The sequence below is a fragment of the Amphibalanus amphitrite genome, unplaced genomic scaffold, assembly GCF_019059575.1.
Source record: "Amphibalanus amphitrite isolate SeventyFive unplaced genomic scaffold, NRLGWU_Aamphi_draft 000110F_arrow, whole genome shotgun sequence".
Taxonomy (NCBI): Eukaryota; Metazoa; Arthropoda; class Thecostraca; order Balanomorpha; family Balanidae; genus Amphibalanus; species Amphibalanus amphitrite.
Genome location: NW_024881605.1, coordinates 396,069 through 423,586, shown reverse-complemented (window position 1 = coordinate 423,586; position 27,518 = coordinate 396,069). Strand labels below are relative to the sequence as shown.

General features: G+C 49.4%; 1 protein-coding gene across 1 annotated transcript; it reads left to right on the top strand.

Annotated features, from left to right (window-relative positions):
* The first annotated feature begins 2,350 nt into the window (after window positions 1-2,350).
* LOC122380949 lies at window positions 2,351-4,016 on the top strand. The gene is made up of 2 exons (XM_043364599.1): window positions 2,351-2,926; window positions 3,096-4,016. The coding sequence occupies exons 1-2, from the start codon at window positions 2,351-2,353 to the stop codon at window positions 4,014-4,016; spliced, it is 1,497 nt and encodes a 498-aa protein (XP_043220534.1).
* The last annotated feature ends 23,502 nt before the right edge of the window (window positions 4,017-27,518 follow it).

Genomic DNA, 27,518 nt, shown 5'->3' with positions numbered 1-27,518 from the left:
TTTTAGATATCGAGGTTTTAGTGACGTCATGATTTCTGAGTTTTCAGCCAAAAACGGCATATGTTCAAAAAATCATATAAAATCACAGAAAAGACATACAGACATGCCGTAAACGCCATTAGACTGCCAATACCATGAACAACCAAATGGCTATCTTCGATTATTGATTATCGTTCCGCATTTTCCAAAATCTTGAACTGAATCTCGGCAATTTCTCGTGACTACTTTACGACCATGATACATGCATTTCTTAAATTTAACTTTTTGAGCCAAACACGTACACATATGATAAAATGAATGTCACCATCGTGTTCTACGCCCCAAATTACCCATAAAACATGTGTCACAGGCTGCGAATATCAGTTTTGATTTTCGGGGATATGTGCCTACCCGGTTGACCTGACCTTGACCCTGACCTATGCTTGACTGACCCATACATGGAGCTGACACTCTTGTAGGCCTTATATGATGGATTGTGCACCGTTTTGACAGAGTTTATGACGAGAGGCGCCCATTGCGAAGTCCTGAAGTCCATGCTACTGAAAGCCCGATTTCAGGTGTTTGACCTGACCTTGACCCGACCTGTGACCTCAAAATTCAACTTTAAAGTACTCATCTGAAGCGTCTCGTCGCGTTCTTTCGTTTGCCGCCTCGTGCGTTTCGCTGCGCCTATTGGTTCTCGAGTTATCGGCTGGGGGCGTTTAACGCCCCCCCCCCCCCAGCAAACGGTGGGTGGCGAAATACCCCAGCAACTGCCGGGTTAATAAGGAAATGATTGGTGAGTGGGTTGAAAACAGCCCTCGCCCTCCACCCCCCCCCCCCCCTCCTTCTTCTGGAAACATAAGAAACCGAAAGATAGTCTGGCGATGGTTTATCCACCTCCTCTGCCGCCGCGCTGCGAGGCCTCGATTCGTTCGATATGTGGCTTCCTGAGCGGTCCTCCCCAGAGGCAAGGTGAAAGGTCATGGCCTGTATCAGAAATTTATACGTTGCTGAATATGTTTTATAGTTCTTCCAAGGCCTTGGACACCGTTTTATTATATCGGATAAGCATTGCACTTTCTCGTCAATCAATACATTAAGGAAAACTTGATAATAATCTTATACTGCGGCAATTGTAGTTCTGCTTACGGTTGCCTCTTTATGATACGGGCCACCACCACCTCCAATGCGCTGGAGCTCTGGCGTTCTACCCCTCCCCGCTACGGACCGGCCCTCGGGCTAGGTGTGTTAGTACTGAGCGCAAACCTGTAGTAGTCACGTGACTTTCATTCACGTAGCGGGAACGGAAGCTAGTGGCGATACCAAGGACGGGCTCTGGGGAGGCAACCGGCGCGGAAAAATAGCACGATTGTAGTTTTGGAAGAATATCTGTTGCGGTAAGAGGAATTATACAAAACATACGTCCTAGGAGCAAACATGTGTTATTCCTCCATACTTTGCGCTACATTTCCTTTCTCCAATGGCCAGCACTTAGCAAATAATAGCGCAATTCTAAATTGGTAATATATGTGTACAGTAGCAACTGCGGGTCCCTGTACACTCTCGGTAGGTAGCTTAAACAGCAAGTACTGGGTGCTTCCCGCCCACCTCCGACACTAATACTCAGACATGATCGATAATTTTTGAATATTTTGTGGAATTCTCTAACCAACCTATCTCAAATCTGAGTGCCTTACCTCGTCAAGCTCCGCTCCTCTCTCAGTCTCCCCTTTCTACACGTAAACCCCTATCCCTGCCCCGACCACCCGACCAGGTCAAGTCCTACCGTCCCATCAGTCTGCTGAGCTCGACGTCGAAGCTGCTGGAACGCCTCATCAACCGCCGCCTGATGTATCTGCTGGAACAACGTCAACTCCTGAACCCCAACCAGGCCGGTTTCCGGAAACACAGGTCGACGGAGGACCAGATCCTGAGGCTGGTACAGGCGACGGCGGACGGCCTTGAAGAAAGGAAGCGGACCCTACTGGTGACGGTGGACTTCTCCACAGCCTATGACAAGGCATGGCGCACGGGCCTCCTCTGGAAGATGTCCCGCCTCGGGCTCCCCCGTTGCTACATAGCATGGTTCCGGGCCTTCCTCCGGGACCGTCAAGCATGCGTGAGAATCAACAACACAAGGAGCAAGTTCCGGGTCCTCCGCGACGGCACTCCCCAGGGCGCGGTGACATCCCCGGCGCTCTTCAACATCTTCATCAACGACATCACCGACGACTTCCCACCGGGCGTGTCGGCATCGCTGTACGCCGACGACCTAGCCATCAGGTGCAGCGACCGTGACGTCTCTGCCGCCGAGACCAAGGTGTAGCGTGCCCTGGACAGCCTGGAGGAGTGGGCCCGACGCTGGAAAATGGTGGTCAGCCTGGAGAAGACTACCTCCACTATCTTCACCCTCGACCCAGCTGAGGCACGGCGAGAAGCGGCACTCCATTTCCAGGGCCAACCAGTGAAGTTCTCCCCCACCACGACGTTCCTGGGCATCACCCTCGACAGGAGCCTCACCTTCATGGGACATGTGAAGACGATCAACGCCAAGATGCTCCAAAGGAACAACGTCCTCCGGGCTATCAGCGGCACGACGTGGGGCTGCTCACCGTCTGATCTGCGCAGCACCTACCTCGCCTTCTCCCGTGCCTGCGCCGACTACGCCGCCGGTGCTTGGATGCCCGGCCTCAGCGAGTCTGGCCTGAGGGAGCTGGAAATGGTGCAGAGACAGGCGTGTAGGACGATCACCGGCTGTGTCAGATCCATACCAGTGGACGCCCTGGCCAGAGAGGCGGATCTCCTGCCTTTCTCGGCGCGGCGGAGGCAGTTGGCGGCTGTGGCGATGGAGCGCCACTCCCGGGACCTACCAGACGACCCTGTGCAGCGGATCCTCCTTCCTGAGAACCGGCCCCGGCAACGTCTGCGCTATGATAGAGGATGGGCACGGACGGGCCAAGAGCTATCCAAAGACGCCGGCCTAGACGACTTCCCACGCGAACCGTTTCTGGTGGTTGCCAACACCCCTCCCTGGGAGTCACCCACCACCACCAACGGTTTTCTTCCACACTGGACTCGCGAGGCCGGTGCCGCACAACGCCCCCGCCGAACAGCGACGGACTGCCGCCGAGGAGACAATAGCCGGACTGCCGAACCCGGACGTCCAGGCTTTCACGGACGGCTCGGCCTCAGCCGGCACAGAACGAGGCGGAGCAGGGGCAGTCGTCTACAGGAGCGGCAGGGAAGTGAAGAGGATCCGAGCGCCAGCGGGGCGCTTCACGTCGAGCTACACAGCGGAGCTCCTCGCTCTACGTGAAACACTCAAATACATCGAGTCCATCCTCACCGATCAAGAACCTGCACTCAGTATCCAGCTGTGCACCGACTCCCTATCATCCCTCATGCGCCTGAGGGAGGGCCCGGCCAACCAGACTGAACGGGTCGCTGACCAAGTCTGGCTATCCCTCCGGCGACTAGGACGACGCCACCGCGTGGACCTTCAGTGGGTTCCCGGTCACGCGGGAGTCGCCGGCAACGAGATCGCCGATGCCGTGGCCAGGGAGGCCGCTGAGCTGCCGCAGTACGGGACACCTATCACCTTCGCGGCGGCCAAGAGCCTGCTGAAGCGCCACGTAAGCAGAGAGTGGGTGGAGAGCACGCGCCACTCCCGACCTGCGCCCGCGACCCGCCCGCACCTAAGCCACGACTACCACGATGTCGTCGGCCCGGGCAGGGTCAGGCTGGCAGACAGGCTCGGCCTGTCCAGGAGAGAGGGCACCGCTTTGGTGCGCCTCCGGACCGGCCACTCTCCTGCCCTGCAAGCGTACCGTCACTTCATCGGGATGGAGGAGGACGACGGATGCCCGACCTGCGACGGCGGAGTCAGGGAGGACGCGGAACACTTCCTGACGTCGTGCCCCGCGACGGCCCGCGTCCGACACGACGTTTTTGGGAGAGAGGACCCGACGCTGCGGGAGGTCTTCGCTGACCCGTGCCGGGTTATCGAGTTCCTGCGGCGCCTGGGCCGACTATAGAGCGCCCACGGCGCTAGACACTCTGGCGGGGTGCTGGTTTCTCCGGCCCTACCCCGGCGTCTGAGCCCGCCGGAACCCGTCTGGGGGCCTGCTGCCCTCCCTGCGCGGACGTCGCAAGTGTCGCCCCCCGAGGGGGGCTGGGGCCCTCCCGGGCCCCCCATGTGGGCCCACCGGACCCGACGGCCGGAACGCCAACAACAACAACCCCCCCCCCCACACACACACCCTCCTTCTCCGCTCCGCCACTTATGATCGGTAATGTTTTCAGTGCTAAAGATAGGGTGACCCAAAATCAATATCACACCCTCCTACAACCTTCATTTTGCCTTCTACGGCGTAATATCAATATTATTTCGGCGTTACTTGCTCCTTGAGAACATATTGGCTGAATTCTAGTCACGTGACCTTCGAATTTTTGTGACCCTGACCGGTCAAGAGGTGTACAGAGGCTATCTTCGGGGCAGTACCCAGCGCGAGCGGACCAGGTGTCAGAGCGGATAGACGCTTCAGAACAAGCTAGGTCGCGGTATGAAGACTTCCGCTGGTCGGGTAGCGCAGATCGTCATTGCGAAGTGTGGAGCTTAAGACGGGCAAATCCAAAAGGGAACTGGCAAGGAGGCTGACCGCCAACGAACGTCCTTAAGTCGACAATCCATCGGTAACCGAAGTTGTCTTCTAGTTGAAGCCCACCAAGCCACGTCTCCAGCTGAAAACTTCTTCTGAACATGTCCAGGGTCATCTTTCAACAGCTCGGCGCCCCGGATCATGGAGCTAAAACGACCTAGGACTGGTGCAGATCGTGTTGACACCTACTACGAATACCCGGCAAAACCGCTGCTGGTTGACCTGAACTTAGCTGACCCGACCTGGCCTAAATGCATGAAGACATCATCTGCGACAAAAACTAACATAATATTCGTGATTAGCACCCCGAATAGCCCCGTAACAGCCAGACTTTACGACCCTCTAACTGGTCCCGATTTTACCGACTTTTGGACCATTGACCTGGCCTGGAAGGTCAATCAATGACCTAGGACCTTTAAATTGGGTATCATCGGCTTCCTCTTGTCACGGGCAACACGCTCGTTTTTTTTTTTTTCGCGAAGCTCTAGCTCGATCAGGGGTGAAACGGCAAGGGGGTCCAACGGACTCCCCCCCCCCCCTTATACGTTCGCGGCTGTCAAAACATCAATACGGGCGAAAGGGAGTGTGTCACCACTAGACTAGTTATTTGACCATATTCTATTAGGTATTTATTTATATTTATTTATTTATGATCTCAGGGGTAGTGCGTCACCGCTAGACTAGTTATTTGACCATATACTTTTAGGTGTTTATTTATATTTATTTATTTACGATCTCAAGCCTCCACGTGGTAGGTTTTGACCCTCGCATGTGTAGGGGTGGGGGCTCGGATGGACCCCCCCCCCATGGTTTTTCGCGAATAACTCGCGCAAAATGCGGCCGATCGCGACGAAACTTTCAGTACCTTCGAGTTGATCAATTTTACACCTACTCTGAAAATTTTATGACCCTAACCCAAGTGACCTTTGACCTGTGATCTATTTCTCGAGGCCATGTTTGGCCGGAATCGCGATTGGGCGTATGTCGGCTCGCATTAGCCGCGCGTTTGCAAGGCTCTCGTGGTTTCAAACGCTCAAACATGAGATTTGATGTTGCTCCCATGCATTTGGATGGATGTCAAGGTCACCTGAAGGTCAGGTCAGGTCATTGACCTTTGGTGACCTCGGCTCACTTTTTCGAGCTGTACATGTTCAGCCTCTGACAGCTTCGTAACATGTCACGAAGGCACCAAAACTACTTCGTAAATGTTCATATGGTTGCTAAATTCGGATTCAGCTAAAAAACTAGCCTAGAAACATGTTAAAGTTAACCGAGGTCATTAAAGGTCAGTGACCTGACCTGAGCTTCAAGTGAACTTGACACCCACCCTACTGCATAGGAGCAATATCATATCACATGTTTGAACGCTTGAAACCACGAAAAGAGTGCAAACGCGCGGCTATTAGGAGACGATATACGCCGAATCGCGATTCCGGCCATACATGGTCTCGAAAAGTAGGTCACAGGTCAAAGGTCATTTGTTTCAGGGTCATGCAATTGTCAGGGTAGGTGTAAAATTGATAAACGCGAGGGTAATGAAAGTTTCGTCGGGATCAGCGGCTTTTTACGCGAGTTATTTGCGAAAAACCGTGAGGGGCTGTTCGACCCCCCCCCCCCCTCCTATACCGGCGACGGTTAAGGGGAGGGGCGTTTCGCACGGTTCTTCCTACCTAAGATCATTGTTAAGATCTGAAATGATAAATCAAAACATGGCTCACAGCAGGGCTGAAGCGTGAAATACGCAAGCATGGCTACTCAAGCTTGATCAGCTCAACGATTCAAAAAGAACAAGCAGTTCAGGCTCTCCGCCGATGATGACAGCCTGGTCGGGTAGTTCGCTCCGCGACAGCGTCCGTCTGCTTTGTGCGGCGCGGCACGGCTCGGCGGGAGGGGAGGCAGGCGATGCGTCTGAAAGGCGACGCTTGGGCGTCCCGGGAATCACCTGTCACCATGCGGCGCGGCGGTCGGTCCCTCCGACCCTTCCCATTGTTACCTGACTGTGGGTGCCGGTCCCCTGGAAGGGTCACTTTGGTATGCGAAATCTTCACTCGTTAATCGGACAGGAGGGGAGCAGTAGACATTCGGTGGAGTAGGCGATTCGGGCGTAGGTCAGCCGGGCGTAGACATTCGATGGAGTAGGCGATTCGGGCGTAGGTCAGCCGGGCGTAGACATTCGATGTAGTAGGCGATTCGGGCGTAGGTCACCCGAGCGTAGGTCAGCCGGGCGTAGACATTCGATGGAGTAGGCGATTCGGGCGTAGGTCAGCCGGGCGTAGACATTCGATGGAGTAGGCGATTCGGGCGTAGGTTAGCCGGGCGTAGGTCAGCCGGGCGTAGACATTCGATGGAGTAGGCGATTCGGGCGTAGGTCAGCCGGGCGTAGACATTCGATGGAGTAGGCGATTCGGGCGTAGGTCAGCCGGGCGTAGGTCACCCGGGCGTAGACATTCGATGGAGTCGGCAATTCGGGCGTAGGTCACCCGGGCGTAGGCCACCCGGGCGTAGGTCACCCGGGCCTGAGCCTTGAAAAAGTGCAGTCTTCTCTGCCCGCGCTGTAGGTGCATATCTGCCTCGCAGATGCGACGATAGTAACGCGGCGCCCAGTTCCTTACTCGTACAACCTAAATCCCGGTCGTTTATTTACATTCTCCTTTTGATTGCATCGTGTGCTTGCGCTCTAGCCATTGATGTTTCTTGCACTGTGTAACTGGCATGTGTAACTGGCGGCCCCCTATTGCGCTCTCCGACCCGCTAAGGCGGAGTCGTTGAGAGCCAACGCCGACTGGCAGCCAAGGTGTTTACGCCTGTGGTCGCCGGGCGCCCCTCCCCAGCACGGGGCCGTCATTATCCCTTCCCTTTTACCTCCTACACATTAGATTAAACAACTGTAGGGGTTTTTTCCCCGCGCTCTTTGGCTTCAGCGCGGGGTTTTCCCCTTTGCAATAGGCGTCAGGTTTTTTTTTGTTATTTAGGACTTTTTCCCTGACCAATACACCCCACACCAGTACACTGACACCTTACACAAGTGTATGAATATGTGATGTAAATAAATGTTACCGTTTCTTCATCTGTGTTTTGTTCCGGCTTTTTCGGCACTTCGGCAAAAGTAAGTTCCCCCATTAGATTTGCTCACACACACTAAGGATAGGCTCCCACGTTGCTATTGCTTCCGGGTTCACATAAACCGGCTTAACGTAAAACTTTGTTCCTGGCCAAAATTGCCAGATGTAATGACCCCCGGCTCCAGACTGGCTTTAGGCTGGCGGAGCAAAAAAAAAAAAAAAAAAAAAAAAAAAAAAAAAAAAAAAAAAAAAAAGATGCGTAGCTGATACGCTCTCGGTAGGTAGTTTAAAAAGTAAGTAGATAAAAGATGCTTCCCCACCCCGCTCCACCCCGCTCCGAACCTACCCTTCCCCTTTCTCCCTAACCCTCCCTCCCTGATTTCATCCATCTTCCCTCCCCTTCCGTCACTTCCACCTTCTGACTCTCGCTCACTAACCCAATCATATACTCACTTGCCTCTGCCCATCTGTCTCTCTCCTTCCCCTCCCGGTCTCTTTTATCACACTTCTTCGCTCTCTTCCTCCCTCTTCTGCCACATACTTCCTTCCTTTCCCTCCCTTCTAATCTCATATTGGTATTTGAAAAAGTACTGGCTTCTTCTTAGCCCGCGCCGCAGATACATATACGTTTTTAAGTCCCAGTTACTGAAGCTATATATTAACCCGCGCATGACTGGGGGGGCTCTACAGAGCCCCCCTCATGTTTTTCAGCAATATCTTCTAAACTGTTTGACGGATCAACACGAAACTTGCGGTACCTTCAGAGGCATCAATTTGACACCTTGTATTAAAAATTTCAACCTTCTACCTACCATAGTTTAGCCGGAAATGACGTCAGAGTGACGTCATGTCGGCCGATTTTCATGCAAAATACTGAAATACCGCAAACGCTCTCAAGAGCTCAGTTTTAAAGCTAGATCCATTTTCTTTGCATGAGTGGACTACAAATACACGTAGCTATCGAACTGCTATCTCGAATTTTCGAAATTTTGAAAATTTTGAAAAATATTAATTTACAATTACAAAAATATATTTTTTGATTTTTTTCAAAAAATTTTTTGACGTTTCGAAAAACCGGAATATATGTGATAGAACACACACTAATGAACTACATTTGCAAGTTTTAGCCCAATATCTTCAAAAATAGCCAAGTTATTCGCATTATTGTCAAAATTTTACAATTTTATGTTTTTTTTTTCAAATCCATTTTTCAGTACGTTTTTGACGTCGTACAGCAATATAAATGGCACCATCGTGTTCCTGAGCTCAAACTGCATCTGATAGGCACCTTTTTTGTTGAAAATTTCATTTTCAAAATTTGACCTTTTCTGACCTGAAAGTGACCTGACCTCCGGTAAATTCAGCTGACAATGACCTCAAATGACACGGACGACACTATTTTCGAAATCTACGAGTAAAATGGACCATAAAACATGCGTCACGTGACCGATACATGATATACAATTTTCGTGACCTAGGATGACCTGGCCTTGACCTTAAAAATTCGAAGTAAAAGTTCGGTACCCTCAGGGTATCTAAGGCATCCGTCAAGGAGTGCGTAAACCAAAAATGAGCCTGATCGGACCGGCGGTCCGGCGGTCAGAGCCTAAATTGTGAACTAACAAAAATGTCGATAACTTTTACTTTGACCTGACCTGTGACGTCATCGGTGACCTCGAGGTCAATGAAAATAGGTTTCGCTCGATATTTTTTCCAGCTATCAGACGCCGTTTGAATTTTGACGATCGGCCCAGTAGTTTCGGAGATAGGAGGGGGGGGGCTCTGGAGAGCCCCCCCCCCCAGTCACTCGCGTTATGGAAAATACCCCAGTCATGCGCGGGTTAAGGCACGCTCTCGGTAGGTAGCTTAAACAGTAAGTACTGTGTGCTTCCCGCCCACCTCCGACACTAATACTCAGACATGATCGATAATTTTTTCAATATTTTGTGGAATTCTCTTACCAACCTATCTTAAATCTGAGTGCCTTACCTTGACAAGCTCCGCTCCTCTCTCAGTCTCCCCTTTCTACCCGCAAACCCCTATCCCTGCCCCGACCCCCCCCCCCCCCCCACACACACACCCTCCTTCTCCGCCCCGCCACTTATGATCGGTAATTTTTTCAGTGCTAAAGCTGACCGAAATCATTTGTCACACAGGGTGACTCAAAATCAATATCACACCCTCCTACAACCCTCATTGTGCCATCTACGGCGTAATATCAATATAATTTCGGCGTTACTTGCTCCTTGAGACCATATTGGCTAAAGTCACTTGACCTTCGAATTTTTTTTACCCTGACCGGTCAAGGGGTGTACAGAGGTTATTTTCAGGGCAGTACCCAGCGCGAGCGGACCAGGTGTCCGGGATGGCAAAACTGCACAGCAAATCGTCCCGCAACGGGGCAGTCGGCATAGTTGCCGGCGGCATGACCCACAGCCAGGTCGCCGAGGCACTGGGCATGACTTTCCGCACGATTTGGCGCTGGTTGTCACGCTACAGAAGCGGACAGACTCTTCAGAACAAGCTAGGTCGCGGTATGAAGACTTCCGCTAGTCGGGTGGCGCAGATCGTCATTGCGAAGTGTGGAGCTTAAGACGGGCAAATCCAAAAGGGAACTGGCAAGGAGGCTGACTGCCAACGAACATCCAGTCTTTAAGTCGACAATCCATCGATAACCGAAGTTGTCTTCTAGTTGAAGCCCACCAAGCCACGTCTCCAGCTGAAAACTTCTTTTGAACATGTCCAGGATCATCTTTCAACAGCTCGGCGCCCCGGCTCATCGAGCTAAAACGACCTACACACACAGAAATATTGAGCGGAAAAACGGTGTAATTGAAAGTACCAAAAGGAACATTTTTTTGGTGTAAAATTACTCTGTTTTCTGGGTAAAAGAACACTTATATGTGTGTTTTGCTAGCTTCGGAGTGCTTCACTATTGTGTAGGAGAACCGCTTTCAGTGTAACTTTACCGCGGATCTCGCGTTACATTTACGCACAAATATGTGTTTTTGGTAAAAAGTACCAAAAGGAACACTCGCGTGGTAATCGTACACAAATTCATGGCGGTAAATTTACACAAATATGACGGTTATTATAACGATTTTTTCTGGTAAAGCTAATGTTGGGCCCGCAAAATTTGTAACGCAAGTCACACGCGGCGGGACGTTGTCGCCAGCTGCGAGCCTAGCTAAATGCAACGAAACATTGTGATGCTCAATGCCTACCCCATGCTGCAAACACGTTTGTTTGTTTGTCGTTTATTGTTAAGAATCGACATCACATCTGACGGAAATAAAAGTTAGATTAGCGTTTATACCTTATCATGTATATAAGCTGATATTTCACAACGCATGGGCGCCGCTACAGGTCGCAGCCACCGCCCGTCTCCCGTCAACTGCCCGTAATTAATAAATAAAAAAATATGTCATCTGTACGCACTACTTCACTGTGCCAAAATTATCGTTCATTTAATTAGCCATCGGCTATCTGTTGCCTATCTGGCAAAATATTAACATACCTATACCTAATTAACCCTAGAAAAGCATGAAAGTGCATCCATTATTTTCATAACACGACAGCAGTTCAGTTGAAAAATTACAAGCCCACCTTAGCACTCCGACAAAGCTGGGTAATTTCCAGCAGCTCCTCCAATGTCGCTCCGCTTCAGATTTCAGACTCGGTCTTGATTGCAGTTATCAGACGATGACCACAATGCAGTATTTCACTTGTTATTCACTTATTAACTCAATACTCAGCTTATTATCGAACTAGATAAACACCACAGCACTGTTTTATCTCACTGATCGCACAAGAATGGGCAAACCCACTCTGCGCACTGCAGCCACAACACTCCCCCGCCGCCCCCCGCGGTCCCCGGCGCACAACTGACAGATTGCGAAAATGGCGCCGCCGCCGTCAGCATATAGCTCAAAATTTCGCTAAATTTACACTGGTTGACGTAAACGAACGGTGCTCTGTGTGTGTACCGCAATTACCAGTGCGACACAACACTCACTCGCGTATGGATACACTTGCTTTGCATGGAAACATATCATTTAGGTATTTGAACATCTGTTATGCTGTTACATTATCCTGTTTTGCGTAAAGATGCTTGTGTGGTGTAATAAAACTGCCGATGTTTATTAGTTAACCAATAAACGTCGTATAAAAACAAACTAAATCTTGATGCCTTTACTTATTATGGCGTTGTGCGACGGATACCTTGCTTATTTATCACGAAAATACTTAAACTAAAGATATTTTACTAAGTGAAGCAGAACTTTGAAGCTATTTGAACTATTTACGATTATATTGAACTTGACATCGCTCAATATTTCTGTGTGTGTAGGACTGGTGCAGATCGAACTTCCCGGCATTCTGAGAGAAGGACAAATTGCCGGGAAGTTTCCACGACCTATCGCCGATAGAAAATCTTAGGGCGAACGTCCGGTAAGAGGTAAACAAAATGACACAATGATAACCTGAAAGCACGCTGACCAGGAACGTTGGATCTGTCTGGTCCAAGATCAGTCTACAGAAGCTGGACATGTTGATGTCTGATTTCCCGGACCGTATGCTTACCCGTATCAAGGAGAAGGTGGGATACAAATGTAAGAAAAGTGCAACTCTCATGTTTATTATTTTCATGCATTTGACGCTGGAAAAGTGTGACATTATTTTTGGGACACCTGTAATGCTTGCTCTGCCTCTGTCTCCGTCAGATATGTGCATGGATTTGGGAAAATGGATCTGAGATCCGATCCAATGGATCTAGATCTGATATTTACTCGGATCATAGATCAAAACCCTCAATTTTGTCGAGAGATCCATTCAGATCATAGATGTGACCCAGCAGTTTTGTCGAGAGATCCTCCCTGCCTCCATCCTTTTTACCTCCCTCCCTCACTTCCACTCTCTGATTGTCGCTCACTGACCCCATCATATGCTCACTTACCCCTCCCCATCTGTCTGTCTCCCTCCCCTCCCCGCTGACCCAATCATATAATCCTTTAAACCTCCCCATCTGTCTCTCTCCCTCCCCTCCCCGTCTCCTTTATCACATTTCATCGCTCGCTCCCCCCTCCCTTTCCCTGCCCTCCCTTCTAATCCCCTCCCTCCACTTATCCCCTCCCTCTCCCCCTTCCCCTCCCCTCATATCCCCTCTTGGTACTTGAAAAGTACGGACTTCTCGTCCCGCGCCGTAGATGCATATCTGCGTCGCAGATACGTATCTGATTCGCTCTCGGTAGGTAGTATAAAAAGCAAGTGGATAATGGATGCTTCCCCGCCCCGCTTCGCCCCGCTCGGCCCCGCTCCGCCCCGCTCTGCACCTACCCTTCCCGTTTTTCCATAACCCTCCCTCCCTGCTTCCATCCCTCTTCCCTCCTCTACCCACCCTTCCCATCCCCTCCCTCCCCTCATCCCCTCCCGCTCCTCCCTTCTCCTCCCCTCTCATCCCCTCTTGGTAGTTGAAAAGCGGACTTCTCTGCCCGCGCCGTAGATGCATATCTGCGTCTCAGATACGTATCTGATTCGCTTTCTGTTGGTAGTTTAAAAAGTAAGTAGATAATGGATGCTTTCCCGCCCCGCTCCGCCCCGCTCCGCCCCTACCCTTCCCGTTTCTCCCCAACCCTCCCTGCCTGCTTCCATCCCTCTTCCCTCCCCTTCCCTCACTTCCACTCTCTGACGGTCGCTCACTGGCTCAATGATAAACTCATTTATCCCTACCCATATGTCTTTCACCCTCCCCTCGCAGTCTCCTATAGCACACCTCTTCGCTCCCTCCACCCCTCCTCTCCGCTTCCCTCCCAACTGCTCCCATCCTTTCCCTCCTCTCCAATCCCATCTTTGTATTTGAAAAAGTACTGGCTTCTTCTTCGCCCGCACGGCAGATACATATACGTTTTTATATCCTAGTTACCGAAGCTATATATTAAGGTACGCTCTCGGCAGGTAGTTTAAACAGCAAGTACTGGGTGCTTGCCACCCACCTCCGACACTAGTACTTAGACATGATCGATAATATTTCAGTACCTATTTTGTGGAATTCTGTAACCAACCTATCTCAAATCTAAGCGCCATACCTCGTCAAGCTCCGCCCCCTCCCCAACTGCCCTTTCTCCCCGCAACCTCCTATCCCGGCCCCGAACCCCCCCCCCCCCCTCGCCTCCCCCGCCCCATCCCCCTACGCTCCGCCACTCATGGTCGGTAATGTTTTACACGGTGGCCCAAAATCAATGTCACATCCTCCCACAACCTTTATTTTGCCTAATACGGCGTAATTTCAATATAATTTCGGCGTTACTTGCTCCTAGAGACCATATTGGCTGTATTCTAGTCACGTGACCTTCGAATTTTTGTGGCCCTGACTGGTCAAGTGATTAACGGAGGCTATTTTCGGGGCAGTAGCCAGGGCGAGCGGACCAGGTGTCCGGGATGGCAAAACTGCACAGCAAATCGTCTTGCAACTGGGCAGTCCGCATAGCTGCCGGCGGCATGGCCCACAGCCAGGTCGCCGAGGCACTGGGCATGGGTTACCGCACGATTTGCCGCTGGTTGTCACGTGACAGAAGCAGATAGACGCCTGAGAACAAGCTAGGTCGCGACAGGAAGACTTCCGCCAGTCGGGTAGCGCAGATCATTATCGCGAAGTGTGGAGCTTAAGACGGGCAAATCCAAAAGGAAACTGGCAAGCAAGCTGACTGCTAACGGTCATCCAGCTTCAAAGTCGACAAGCCATCGGTACCCGAGGTTGTCTCTTAAGCTGAAGCCCACCAAGCCACGTCTCCGGCGGGCTCCGCCGGGACAAGAAACTGGCGGGGGGCCGATTCGGCCCCCCCCCCCCCTGAGATCTCGGAAACTAATGGACGGATTTTGATCCGGTAAGCGGCATTGGATTGCTCTCAACGTGAAATACATTTTGGACATTTTTTAACATCAAAAACGAAAAAAAAAAACCTGAGACCCCCAAAAAGCCAAAATTTTCCGATTTGGCAGAGTTTTCAAAGAATGAGGTCTAGCTCAGTATCTAGGAAAGTCAGAGCAAAACGGAAAAAAGCAGCTGATAGCTGAGGAAATTTCCTTTCGACTATCTGCCAACAGATTTCAGCTGTTTTTGATATTTGAGGCGCTAGGAGTCAAAAATCTAAAAGCGTATTTTTTAGTAACATCACATTTGCGTCAATAACTTCTGAACCGTTAGTGATAGCCTGAAACGGTAAACGCCGTTGCAGTTCTCTAATAACTGCGAAACAAATGGTTTGTATTTTGACCTACTAAGGTCACTCTCAATTTTGACCTCAGGTCACGGTTGACATGACCTGAGCAAGTATAGGCGAGTAACATATCATTCGATACTTCATGACTAGGGAAACATGTTGTTATATAAAGAAGTGTTTATATATATATATATATATATATATATATATATATATATATATATATATATATATATATATATATATATATATATATATATATATATATATATATATGTTACAGGGAGTTTGAGAAATCCGTGAGTTTGCAAACTCCCTAGTGAGTTTGCAAACTCACTAGGGAGTAGGGAGTTTACAAATTCACTAGGGAGTTTGCAAACTCTCTGACCGGTCAGGGAGTTTGAGAAATTCCAGAGCGATTGGGCCAAATAAAAACAAGTGTGCAGCATGTGGGTGGCATACGTGCCGTCCGTGATGCTAAAACAAAGGCGGCTATAGTTCGCTTTTTTACAAAAGGACTCTGGCTCCAGGTACGTTTTTCGTAAAAGCACGCGTTTTAGCGAGCAAAACGAGCAAAAACTGAACCTGGGAAACTCGAACTTCGCCTTATTTTAACATGTGAAGTATTCCCAATAACTTCCATACGTGCATTTTGGAACCAGATATGAGAACAGTGGTGACGTCATGCTGTCGAACTTGTATTGCAATGTAACGTACAGGGTGACACAAAAAAAGCGGTCATCACCAAAATTCGAATAACTTCGGAAGTTTTATTCAGATCATCACCAAACTTCGGCCACTTTAGGTCACACCTATGTAGCAGACATCCACCAAGTTTTAAGTCTTCACTACGAATACTTTTAGTACAGTGTGTGTTTTACGGACGCTCCACAATGTGCTCCAGGTGAGCGCCCCGGCGCTGCAGGGCGTAGGCACACCTGCATCCCGCGGGCAAAGTTGCCGATAACCCGATAAGAATAACGTTTCAGGGGTAGCACACCCCCTGAGCACTGTCTCCAGAGGCCATTGCACTCTGTAAAGTGCACAGCCATCGGGTTATCGACAACTTTGCCCGCCGGATGCAAGTGTGCCTACGCCCTGCAGCGCCGTGGCGCTCACCTGGAGCACATTGTGGAGCGTCAGTAAAACACACACTGTACTAAAAGTATTCGTAGTGAAGACTTGAAACTTGGTGGATGTATGCTACATAGGTGTGACCTTAAGTGGCCGAAGTTTGGTGATGATCTGAATAAAACTTCCGAAGTTATTCGAAATTTGGTGATGACCGTTTTTTTTGTGTCACCCTGTATAACTATCATGGACGAAGCCGCTTACTCGATTATAACCTCGGCAACAGTGAAGAACGAAGTTTCCCCCAAATTCGTCGAAACTTTGTCCCATCGTACGGACATTGGGTGCCTGCTGCCACCAGTGACGTCATCATAGTATGCAAATTTTCAAGACATAATTTCCGGATACTTACCGTGCACATTTTGAAATCGAACATTTTTTTTCGGTAAGAAATTCTTGGCCAGACGCTGAAGCTGCCAAAACTCACGTGAGAGCTTCGATAAGGAACTTGGAGCCAGCGTCCTTTTGAAAAAAACGAACTATGGTTGTAGGGCCTCGCACGCTGGCAAAAAGTTTATAGATCATATGCACACCATAAATACTTTTTTATGTTAAACTGCTCAGTGATCTATCCATGCATGTACCGCCGCTTTCTTTAGTCATACATTTATTCAGTTCACGTCCCAATTAGATCCGTGCCACTCAAGTGTGGCTATTCCAGAGTCAGGCTCAATATATCAAAGTAGAAACAGCTCACTGCTGGTCACTTATGCTAAAGTACAGGCACACGCACCAATTCAAGCCCATTCCCACTCCGCCATAGACATTAGATGTGTCATCGAGAGCCGGCGCTGCTGGCAGCCAGCCCAGCTGCGACTGGCGCACGCTGTTTGTTTGTTTTTGTTTTGTTGGGTTAGGCCCTTTCAGTCTGACAAGACCATTTCAGAGCCGGACGAATGCTAGGAATCAGGGGGAGACATTGGTCTGGTCAGACACCCTACAGAGTCGCCAGGGGGAACACGATTACTCTCAAATCCGACATTTTTGCGCCCTTATGCAACACGATGCGCTCAAATCCGACAGCGCTTTGAATCGACTGTCGGGGCAAAATTGCACATGGAGATTGCGCTGTTTCTGGACATTTGATAAAAACGTGATTTTATCGGAAACCGATGCCAAAGTATACGTGAAAATGGCATAAAACGGGTAAATGAGGTAGGCTGATTCATTATGCATGACTTTGATTCAACAATTAAGTAAGCTTTCTGCAAAATGCGCTGTTTTGTAAATGACTGCTGAATTGCTCCACAACTCGACTTTTGCATGTAATTTTGCGCCAAGATCCGACCCTTTCGAATCAGTGCTTAGTGGTCGTGAAAAATTTCATTTGACTTGTATTTCTTTAAAAATGAACGGATAAAGGAATGTTAAAAACAGAAATGTACAGTTTTTTGCCTTCTTTGATGTGATGTGCGTTTATAACCAATTGGTATTATGTAAAACTCATTATTTGCAAGAATAAATTCCGAGGAACGACTTGGCCTTCACGGTCAAGTGAGATCTATGGTAAGTACCTAGGTATTCATCACGAAATCACGACTTTTCAATTTCTTAAAAACTGATCCTAACAAAAATCGAAGTGTTGGAACTTGTTAATTGCAGTGCAAGGATCACGATTATGGTATTTTTATATTTGGCCGTTCGATATTTTCGCCAATATCTTTGATTTTGAATATTCCACAAGTCAACGACGAGCGCAATATTCAATCTTTGCGCCAAGGCAGAACACCAGCATGTGAACTGCAGGCGCATTGCGCTATTTTTTGACGACTGGCTGGCGGATTTGGGCGCACTGGACATATGCGCTTCAAATCAACTCCCGATGAAGGGAAAACTTCAATTTGGCAACACCAGCATGTCAATTGCAGGCGCATTGCGCTATTTTTTGACGACTGGCTGCTTGGGCGTCAGCAGCGCGGCCCACAACGCGTCGGCGCCAGCGCACGCAGCTGTTGGCACTCGGCAGCCGGTGTTGCGACTTACCGGCCGGCCGGCCCCATGAAGGAGAAGCTCTTGTTGAAGCTTTGTGATCGCCTCATAGCCGCCTTGGATGTCATCTTTCTTGGCAGATCCATCCGTTCAGATGGTACTGTGCAGTCTGGATAAAGGACGAAGTCCAACGCCGCTAACCCCGCGACCGCCACCCCAGAACGGAGCCGCAGACCGAACGGGCGTGAGGGCCGTGAGGGCCACCCCGCCATCCGGTAGGTGGCTGAGCAGCCGGGCGCAGTGGCGCCTGGGCGGCGGCCGCGCTGAGATGAAGTCCAAACCACCATGTCGCCATCACCACCATCACCATTGCTGCAGCTGTTCCCAACCGCCTCCATTGCCGCCGTTGTCAGGTGTTGCCAGCAGCCGCGCCGCGGGATGGCAGAAGCTCCAGAGTAGCCTCCAGCGCCCCTCTCCGCACGTGTGCAGGTGCTCTGCGGCCGCCGGGTCCGACGTCCAGGCAGAACATGATATTTCCATGCTGCTCCGACGGTGGGCTGGTCTTGTTTGGGCGTTCCTCCACTGTGACGTCGGTCACGCCTGCCCCAGCCAGGGCGCAGAGGCCGACGTCTCACCATCCGGTTGCGGTCCTCAGTCGGGTCGCAACGTGTACCTCTACCGCAGCGTGGAGCGCGCTCCCGCTGGGCAGCGATACAGCCAAACGTAACATGCGGGCGGCCAGCGCTGCGCCGTACAGCGGACCCATGCCGGGGGTATGCCGGTCTCGGCCATTAGCGGGGTCGTCGGGGCCGAGGCTGTACATACAGCTGGTGACCGCGTGAGCCGCCAATCGAAGCTCACGGCTTATAAGCTCGACGCGGGCATCACACGCCGTCCCGATGGGAGCTCCACGACGCCGCCGCGAACTCCAGCAGCGCGGCCCGCAGCGCGAAGACCGGTACGGACGGCCGGGGCGCAAACGGCGTGCGGGAGTCGCAGGCGACGGAAGACGTTCTGCGGACAGAAAGGGTTGGGCATAAGCTGGTCGGCAGGACACTCTTGAGCCGAGCCTTTGATGTAATTACAGATGATCCAGAAGCATGCACAAAAATTCATGACACACTATTCTCATTTATGTATTTGCTACATATGATATGATATACCAGCTCATGATCAGTGACGCATTCTGGGCAATATGTTCTAAAGTGAAGTAACTGAAGTTACAATTGACAGCTTAAAAATACACACACGCACACACATTCGATAGCTTATGAGAATAACTTGCCTTGTCTGCTTAATGCAGGAAAATATTTTTTCACTTTTTTAGAAACAGCAAAACAGTTGTCAACAAGCCATGTCAACTATCTAAACAATTTTTATGGAAACTGCTCTAGCTAGCGTTCCAAAACGTTTCCGGAGCACTGTACCCAAACTCAGTTCATGTTACAAGAAAAAACAGTAATATTGACAGACATAGACATAGACATATTGCCTCCTAATTTTGAATGAAATATAGGTATAAGTAATTTGATTTGGAAAGCAACAAATTTCCGCACATCATTTTAGCAAAATTACTATTTTCTTCAGCCACCAGGTTTTACACAAAACTATAGTAAACTTTATGATCTAGTTTACACAAAACCAAAGCCCCGATTTTAACAAATGTAGATTAAATTTTAACAATTTTAACAAATGTATCGTGGATAAAATAAAAAGTGTAGATTTGTAAAGCCGGGATATTTCACGGATTAGGCACTTAAAGAAATATCTTCACCTTTCTTTGAGCCATCAGCCTTCACCCAAGTTTTACACGAATGTAGTGAACCAGACAATGTGGCAACTCAAAATTGTGATGGTTTGAGATAATTATGACGGTAAAAGAAAAAGCAACACAAGGTTCCTTACCCTCGCTTTTTTCACATGGGTTCAGATGACTGATGAGGCTTCACTGTTGCCGACCTGAGGAGCTATAGAGACTTGAGCTTTCCAAAACTCAATTTCTAAGGACACTGAGCAGTGTTTGGGTTTCACACGTATGCGATCGTAAGTTATATTAAGTTGACAAAGCAAGCAAAGCAAAGCATGATGCCCCGCGCGTCCGCCCGCGACCACGTCCCGCGTCCGACTCCCGACCGCCGCGTGACCCGAGGCCCCCGGCTGTCACGTGACCTACCGGCCGGGACTGCAAACGGCCTTCAACACCATTCTTGTATGACGTCATATCCTACTGAGGTGCTGATTGGTCGGAATTAGGTACCTGAAGGTAATTATCCGCCGTAGTTATTTTTGTTTCATTGTTTTGCGTGTTTTTCTTATATGAAATGTAATTAAAAAATTTTCCATATTTTAATCACCATTAAAACATAACTGATTAGGTATAAAAGAGAACTCGATATATACTTTCCTTGTTTTTAAGAATTCCGGAATTAGATACCCGAGGGAGCAAAGAGGGGGCAAGTTGCCACGCTGATTTGATACCTCATAGTCGAAAGGTGGGCTACTAGAACCGAAAATTGCTGTGTTTGTAAATAAATAAGTGATTTGAGGGCAAAGAATGTCCGGATTTAAACTTCTAAAATTATTTTGAACATAAAAAATTTCAGTTTGAGGGATGTTAAGGCCTCAAAGAGTAGGTACTTTTCAGGTATCAAATAGGTTCCTCTGCGAAAGTTCCGTCGTGAAAACGGCTACTGATGCCCTAAATTCTCACTTTTTATGCATTGTTGTTGGCCTATTGTAGATATCCTTGGATCTAGATCATATATCTTTTTAATCCATATTTACCACAGCCAGGCAACACAAAAGAGCACGCAACTATTGAATTTGTTGGAACAGAAATGTATATCACACATCACAGCGCAATGTAGGTAATCACATATTGTACAATCACGGCAAAGTGCAATCAACCAACGGTATGGTCATCCATCTGTGCTACCTCTCGACCACACAGGCAAGATTTTTGGTCATTTCAAACACTTTGGCATCTTCCTTTCGCTCAGCAACTCTTCTTGTTAGAATCGCTTCTGATTCTTGCTTTGTCTCCTCCCCTGCTGACGTTCCTCTCTCTGCAGTGTCCAGCAGTTATCACTCATCATATTGGGACCAGACTTGCCCTGATATCTGCTCTCCATCACGGCGATGTCCTGATGGAACCTCTCCCCATGCTCGTCACTGACATCATCAAGATTTTCCGAAAGTAAATTGGATCACTAGCCATGTAGTATAAAGACAGAATAACAAGCTGAGTACATGCACCTAAGAAAAGGACGCAAACATACTGTAATGCCAAAACCTAACACGATACCCCATTTCTAGTGCCAGATTCGTATTTTGCACCCTAAATTACCCTAGACACAGAGCTTTTTCCTTCGGAGTCACCGGCAATGTCATATAAAGGAAGACTGAAATGTTGAAAATAGCCATTCAGAGCAGATACACAGACATACTGGATCTCAAAAACCTAGCCTGATACGCCATTTCTGATGCCAGATTCGTGTTCAGCGTCTCAAATTACCACAGGAATGGGTATTCTGCTTTCTGTACTATGACAAAAGTCAAATTTTGTTGTTCAGTGTTATGGATGACGGTAAGTCAGGGTTGCAGCCTGGGGTTGAGCGGCTTCAGCTTCAGGGTAAAATCTTCAGATACCGGGGGATGGCCGATTTAGGTGCCAAGTGCCCTGGTCCAGATGCCCTGTTGCCGGACCCGTTCAAATTACATCCATTCAGCACTCAGGAGGGGCACGGAGGGACAAGACCGCGCCAACCGCGTATCAAGATCGTGACACTCTGTATACCAACGTCTTGCGTCAATTCTGTCGAGATGGAGCCAACGCTGAATGGACTTGAGCCACCGTCTCCGTACCCTTCGTATATACGGAGTTGTAGCCGTGTGTATAAAAGCTGCCATGTCCAGTCTTCTGCCCTGGTGGGCAACTGTTCCGGCAGAGACGATTGATAATGCACCTAAACGTGTTACAATCAAATTTTCGTAAATTGGAAGAGTAATCTTTTCTGATCAATATCCACCCATAGTATTTTCAAAAAGCCACCAAGAGCTCTTAGAAACAGTATAATCATTGTACTTACCGAGCGCATGTTTACCCACGAAACCACGCCCGGTGCTCGGCACCCGACGGCCGCTGGGGCTCAGTGACCTGAACTCGGCGGCGCTACCCGGAGAACGCAGTGGCCCCTCGCTAGGTGCGCATTGACAGCGATTAACTTTTGTAAGCGGCAGTTACAAATGATGCTTACCCATACATCGTCGCTAGTGCGAGTTTGATGTCAGGCATTTTGCAAAATGCCTGGTGGGTCAGGCAGTTTGCAAACTGCCTGGGCATTTTGCAAAATGCCTGGCCGGTCAGGCATTTTGCAAAATGCCCGAGTTTTTACTTTGCCTGTAACATATATATATATATATATATATATATATATATATATATATATATATATATATATATATATATATATATATATATATATATATATCATAGATAACATGAATCTGGATTGGACACGAAATCAGTCTGATGCAGAATGGGGCCGAAATTTTCGGAATGGGGAATCGACTATTTTTCTGTCAAAACAAGTCAAACAAAACAAGTTCAAGTGCCGTTTGGGCTGCCGCTTGAATGGCAATACCTTTGCTCCGACGTTTTGATGTTTTTTCGCTCATATTTCTTTAGAAATAAATAAAAACGAGTTTTATTAGAACCGTATATTGCAACATTGACAAGTGGTTCATTAGCTATGCAGTGGTTACAAGACGCCACAACGAGTGGAGATAGGGCGAAATACGCAGACAACACAAAACATTAATGACAAATGAGCATGTTCGCCTCACGCCTGAAAGGGTACGCTCGCCGTTTTCCACCCCCTCCAAACTGTGACACGTCGAGTACGTGCATAGCAGCGCCGAGCAACGCAAGTGGGCTTGAATCCTCCCGACAGACGGGGCCGGGCGCTGCTCTGCAGTGGCGGTCGTTGCACTGCTCGCACTCCACCATTGACCGGTTCGGAGCTGGTGGACGTCAACCGCAGGAACCGTCCTGTCGCTGTCAGTGATAGCTGGTGATAGCAGTGATCCCATCAGCTGTCTGTGCCTTCCGACCAGCCATGCCTGGATGGTGCGGGCCCTCGTGTGCGGCTGCGTCTCCGTGGGCCGTCTAGAGGTCCACCGGGACTCGATTCTGGTCGACATCGCTCGTTTTCCTGGCAATGACATCGACTCTCACATCGCACTCCAGGCCGCAGCGCGAGGACACCCATGCTGAGGTGGCCGGCTGACAGTCCTCGGAGAATCCTTCAGCTCAGCAGGGGGCTCTGGACGGCTGATCTGTAGCGGAGAGGCGGCGAAGGCGGATTGGGAGTCGTTTAGGCAGAAGGCTGTTTAGAGAACAGTTGTCTTTGGTTCATGCTACATGTCGAAGGAGCAATGAACAGGATAGTCTGTTTTTCGTCCTTGGGCTTCCCACCTTACCACCATACAGGCGTCCCAGCCGCCCTAGCCACTCCACGAAGCTGTTCGCTTCGGGTCCTCTGAAATCACCTCTACCGTTGAATCTAGTCAGTCGTATAAACAATCCTCTTTCTCGATACCACTGGGCAGTGGGCGGGCAACTGAGCAGCCGACCAGCCAGTAGTGGGTGACGGTCTTCCCTCGTCCGAGTCCTCGCACTCTGGGCACGCGTCGTCTTCCTACAGCTCGATGCAGTGATTGTAAGCTCCTAGCAGCGTCCAGTAGCCGTTGGAAAGTCTAGCAGCTCCGACGTTCTTCTGGCGTAGAGGGCAAGAAGTTCACCCGGCGTGAGCCATTTTAGCAACGGGTCTTCTGTAGAGCCGTTTATACCAGTGCCTATGAGCGTGCGCCTGAGTCTGTATCTCGCCGACCGCAAAGCGAAAAAGCCTAACTCTGTGCATGGCTCACTCTGGCGCTCGCTCGTTTGTTGCCCCAAAGGGCGTCTTGGTGTTACTATGGTTCCAGGAACCCTGTAGCTGTATCGGTGAACTTGCAGTGCTGACGACCCATGGTGCCTCGGCTCGCTGATTAGTACTGTATCCAATTTACGGCGCCAAAATTTCATCAGTTTTCTTGAAATTGTTAACTTTCGTTTCAAAGCATAGTTACTAGGTACCAAAGTAAGTCTTCCTCAAATTGACGGCCTCAGCTGGGCACCATGGAGTGGACGCTTGGCTACGATTATGTGAGCATTATGCATTTTTGTGTGACTGTGGCCTTTCCGAAGAGACGAGATTTTCAGCATTACAAGGCCAAGGGCACTGCAGCTCCTCTCTTGAACGAGAAGAGGGCAAAAAACATTTTAAGTCCGTCTATGCAACTTGGCTGCCCCGGAACGCTCCTGGTTGAGGTCTCGATCCTGTGTGGTAGGGTTTTCATCGGAATGGAGTCTTTTTTTGTCAGAAAAAAACGCGCTTGTCGCTTGTTGTTCGTCTTCTCCGCAGTAGCGCTTCTTATTCCTTGCTTTGCTGTTTGAAAGGCTCTCCAGTCACCATTCCTTTACCGTGTTTCCTTTTGTAATGTAAGCCATAAGCTAAAAAGCGTGAAATTGTAAACGAAGCGCATATGCCTAAGTATCAATCACTTGAATTAATTGGAAAATATGTTGAATCGATTATGATCACAAAGTAAAAGTAAAGCACAAATACTTGTGCCCTGATTTAATACTTTGCGAAATAATACAGTTTGAAATGTTTAAATAATGCATCATCCATCCAATGCAAGTTATGGTAAATTTTAGCAGATCGATCGCGCGGACAACAAACAAAGGATCCTACTGATAAATTTTCGGCCCCATTCTGCATTTATCGGATTTCGTGTCCAATCCAGATTCATGTTATCTATGTATATATATATATATATATATATATATATATATATATATATATATATATATATATATATATATATATATATATAATGTGGATTACAGGAGGTCGAGGGAGAAACGCTGGATGGGGCTGCTAGGTACCGACAGAGACGGGGGACTAAACGTGCGTTCGACCTAAAGGGCGGAAAGAGGGTGAGAGTGAATGAATCCATGAATGAATAAATGAATGGAGTATGAGATCCTCTCACCCTCTTTATGATTCGGCGCTATGGTGTCTGTGATGTCACGCATGTCTTTGTTTTGAGATTTAATTAGAGGCAATTAGTGCCTATTATAATCACGTGCGGTCCGACATGATTGTTATTTTTGTCTTGCATTTGTGGCTTTTGCGGCGAAAGCGTTGGCCATATCACACTGATGAAACCTTGACAATAAAGGTGAAACGTCTGAGTTAAATGTTATTTAAATGGCCTAAAGTGATACGTTATTTATTTGATTTATGCCGAATTTAAGTTCACAATGCAAGACATAAATGATACTCGTGAACTAAGGAGATTGCTGACTCCTGGAGACCTAGAAGAACGGTTTCTGGAGGCAGCAGCTGTGAACACCGAACAAGGCATTGAAACCTGTGCCTTGTTATGTGGGGACGTCAACAGTGAACTGGTAACTGTGACCCATCTGGTTGTTCCAAAACAAACAGGCACGCACAACACGGTAGAGATGACAAGTGACGCCAGCCACGATACGTTTTTGATTGAGGGTGGGCTGAAGGTTCTCGGGTGGATCCATACGCACCCGACTCAAACCGCCTTCCTCAGCAGTGTGGATCTCCACACGCAGCTTAGCTACCAGATGCTTCTACCAGAGGCGGTAGCGGTTGTCTGTGCCCCACTCTACGGGGTGAACAAGTGGCTCCGACTGACCCCTGAAGGTATGAAGCTGGTCGAAGGTTGCACTTTCAGGGGCTTCCACGAGCACGCCTCAAAACGACGGCTGTTTACCCAAGCACTCGGAATAGAGTACGTGCAAACAAAAACGACCGTGGTTGACTTGCGTCAAGTCACAGACGCAGCCACCCTGATGCCCTCTGGGCCCAACGACAGCCCGGCGGACCGGCCCAAGCCCACGCCCACCGACAAGGTGCAGCTGCCGTCAACCACCAGCCACCCGAATCGACAGGCAGACGGGCCTCTAGGTGGGCAAACCGAGCACACATCAGGTTCTGGGAACGGCGACACAGAGAAGGTTCCCACTAGCCGCTTAAGGAGACTTGCGGTAAAGGCAGAGCGATACAAATCGCATGCTTCTTTCCTGAGAACATGCATTGAAGAAAGCCTAATCCCCAACGGCTTCCAACTGAAGTGGACCTGCCACTTTGGTGAGAGCCCCAAGATAGAGGAGATCCTCCAAAACGCCTCGACAGAACTGGTCAAGATGGAAGCTGATCTGGCGACGGAGAAAGTGGCTGCCCTCCAGGTCGAGATCGATCACCTACAGGAGTTGGTGCAGAGCAAGCTGCCAGAAGACAGCAGACCAGCGCTCCGATCCGTCATGGAGAAAGATCGGACAGAAACAGCACGCAAGATGTCAACGGTCAAAGAGAAGAAGCTTCGACGTCTGCAAGATAAGAGGCCATCACGAGAAGAAGCGACAGCACACCCCAGTGTCGAAGCGGAAGAGAACGTGCCAGAGACCCACGCCAACACACGAGGCAAGTCATCTGGGATCTTCAACTTATCGAGCAGAGAGTTGACGGCTGCCGAGGAGTCTGTGCTGAAGAAGGGGCTTAATTTTGTCCCATCACGGAAGCAACCTCTGGCTCTGGTGATATCGGAGCTCAAAGAGTGGGAGCGCCTGATGCGGCTGCAGGAGTACTGGGCATCGAACGTCTCATCCTCAGAGACTACTGAAGACCCAGACCTGCGGTATAAGACGTCCAAGTGGACCCCGCCACGAGGTCGGGATCCCTGCTTAGACCTGTACATTGAAGAGGTCACCAGGGACATCATCACATCCATCAGGAGGACGGGAACCACTAACATGACCAAGGAGGAAGAGGAGGCCCTGCAAACGCTGATGAAGGATGAAGAAGTGGTTATACGGCCGGCTGACAAGGGGTCAGGCATTGTCCTCATGGACAAATCTGACTACTTCGAAAGGCTGGGGAAGGAGCTGACGGACACCTCCACCTACAAGCCTGTGAAAAAAGACATGACAGGTCATATAAACAGGCAGGTCAAGGACATCACCAACAGAATGTATCGGAAGGGCTACATAGGCAAGAACCAGCTGAAGTACCTGATACCGGACCGCCCGAGACCTGGTCAGATGCAGGGGAACCCTAAAGTGCATAAGGAAGGGAACCCTCTGCGACTCATCGTGGACGGCAGGAACCATGCTACGGAGCGGCTCGCAGAGATGGCAGAGCAGGAGCTGCAACAGCACGTGGAGGGTCTAGACTCTTACGTCAGAGACACCGGTGACTTCCTGCAGAAGCTGAAGCAACTGCCACAACCAGTGACTAGTGAGGGGACGGGGAGGGACACAACCCCTGCTTTTTTGCATGGATGTACGGAAACTGTACCCCAGTGTACCGAGAAGGGAAGGGATGGAGGCGTGCAGGGCAGCTCTTGACGGTCGGTCGAGCAGGTCAGTTCCCACCGATGAGGTCCTGAAAATGATTGAG

Excerpts from the sequence above, each read along its gene's own strand:
- LOC122380949 (XM_043364599.1), top strand. The coding sequence starts at position 2,351 with ATGGTGGTCAGCCTGGAGAAGACTACCTCCACTATCTTCACCCTCGAC. Across the intron at positions 2,927-3,095 it reads TGCGCTATGATAGAGGATGG|CGACGGACTGCCGCCGAGGA; the intron begins GCACGGACGGGC and ends CCCGCCGAACAG.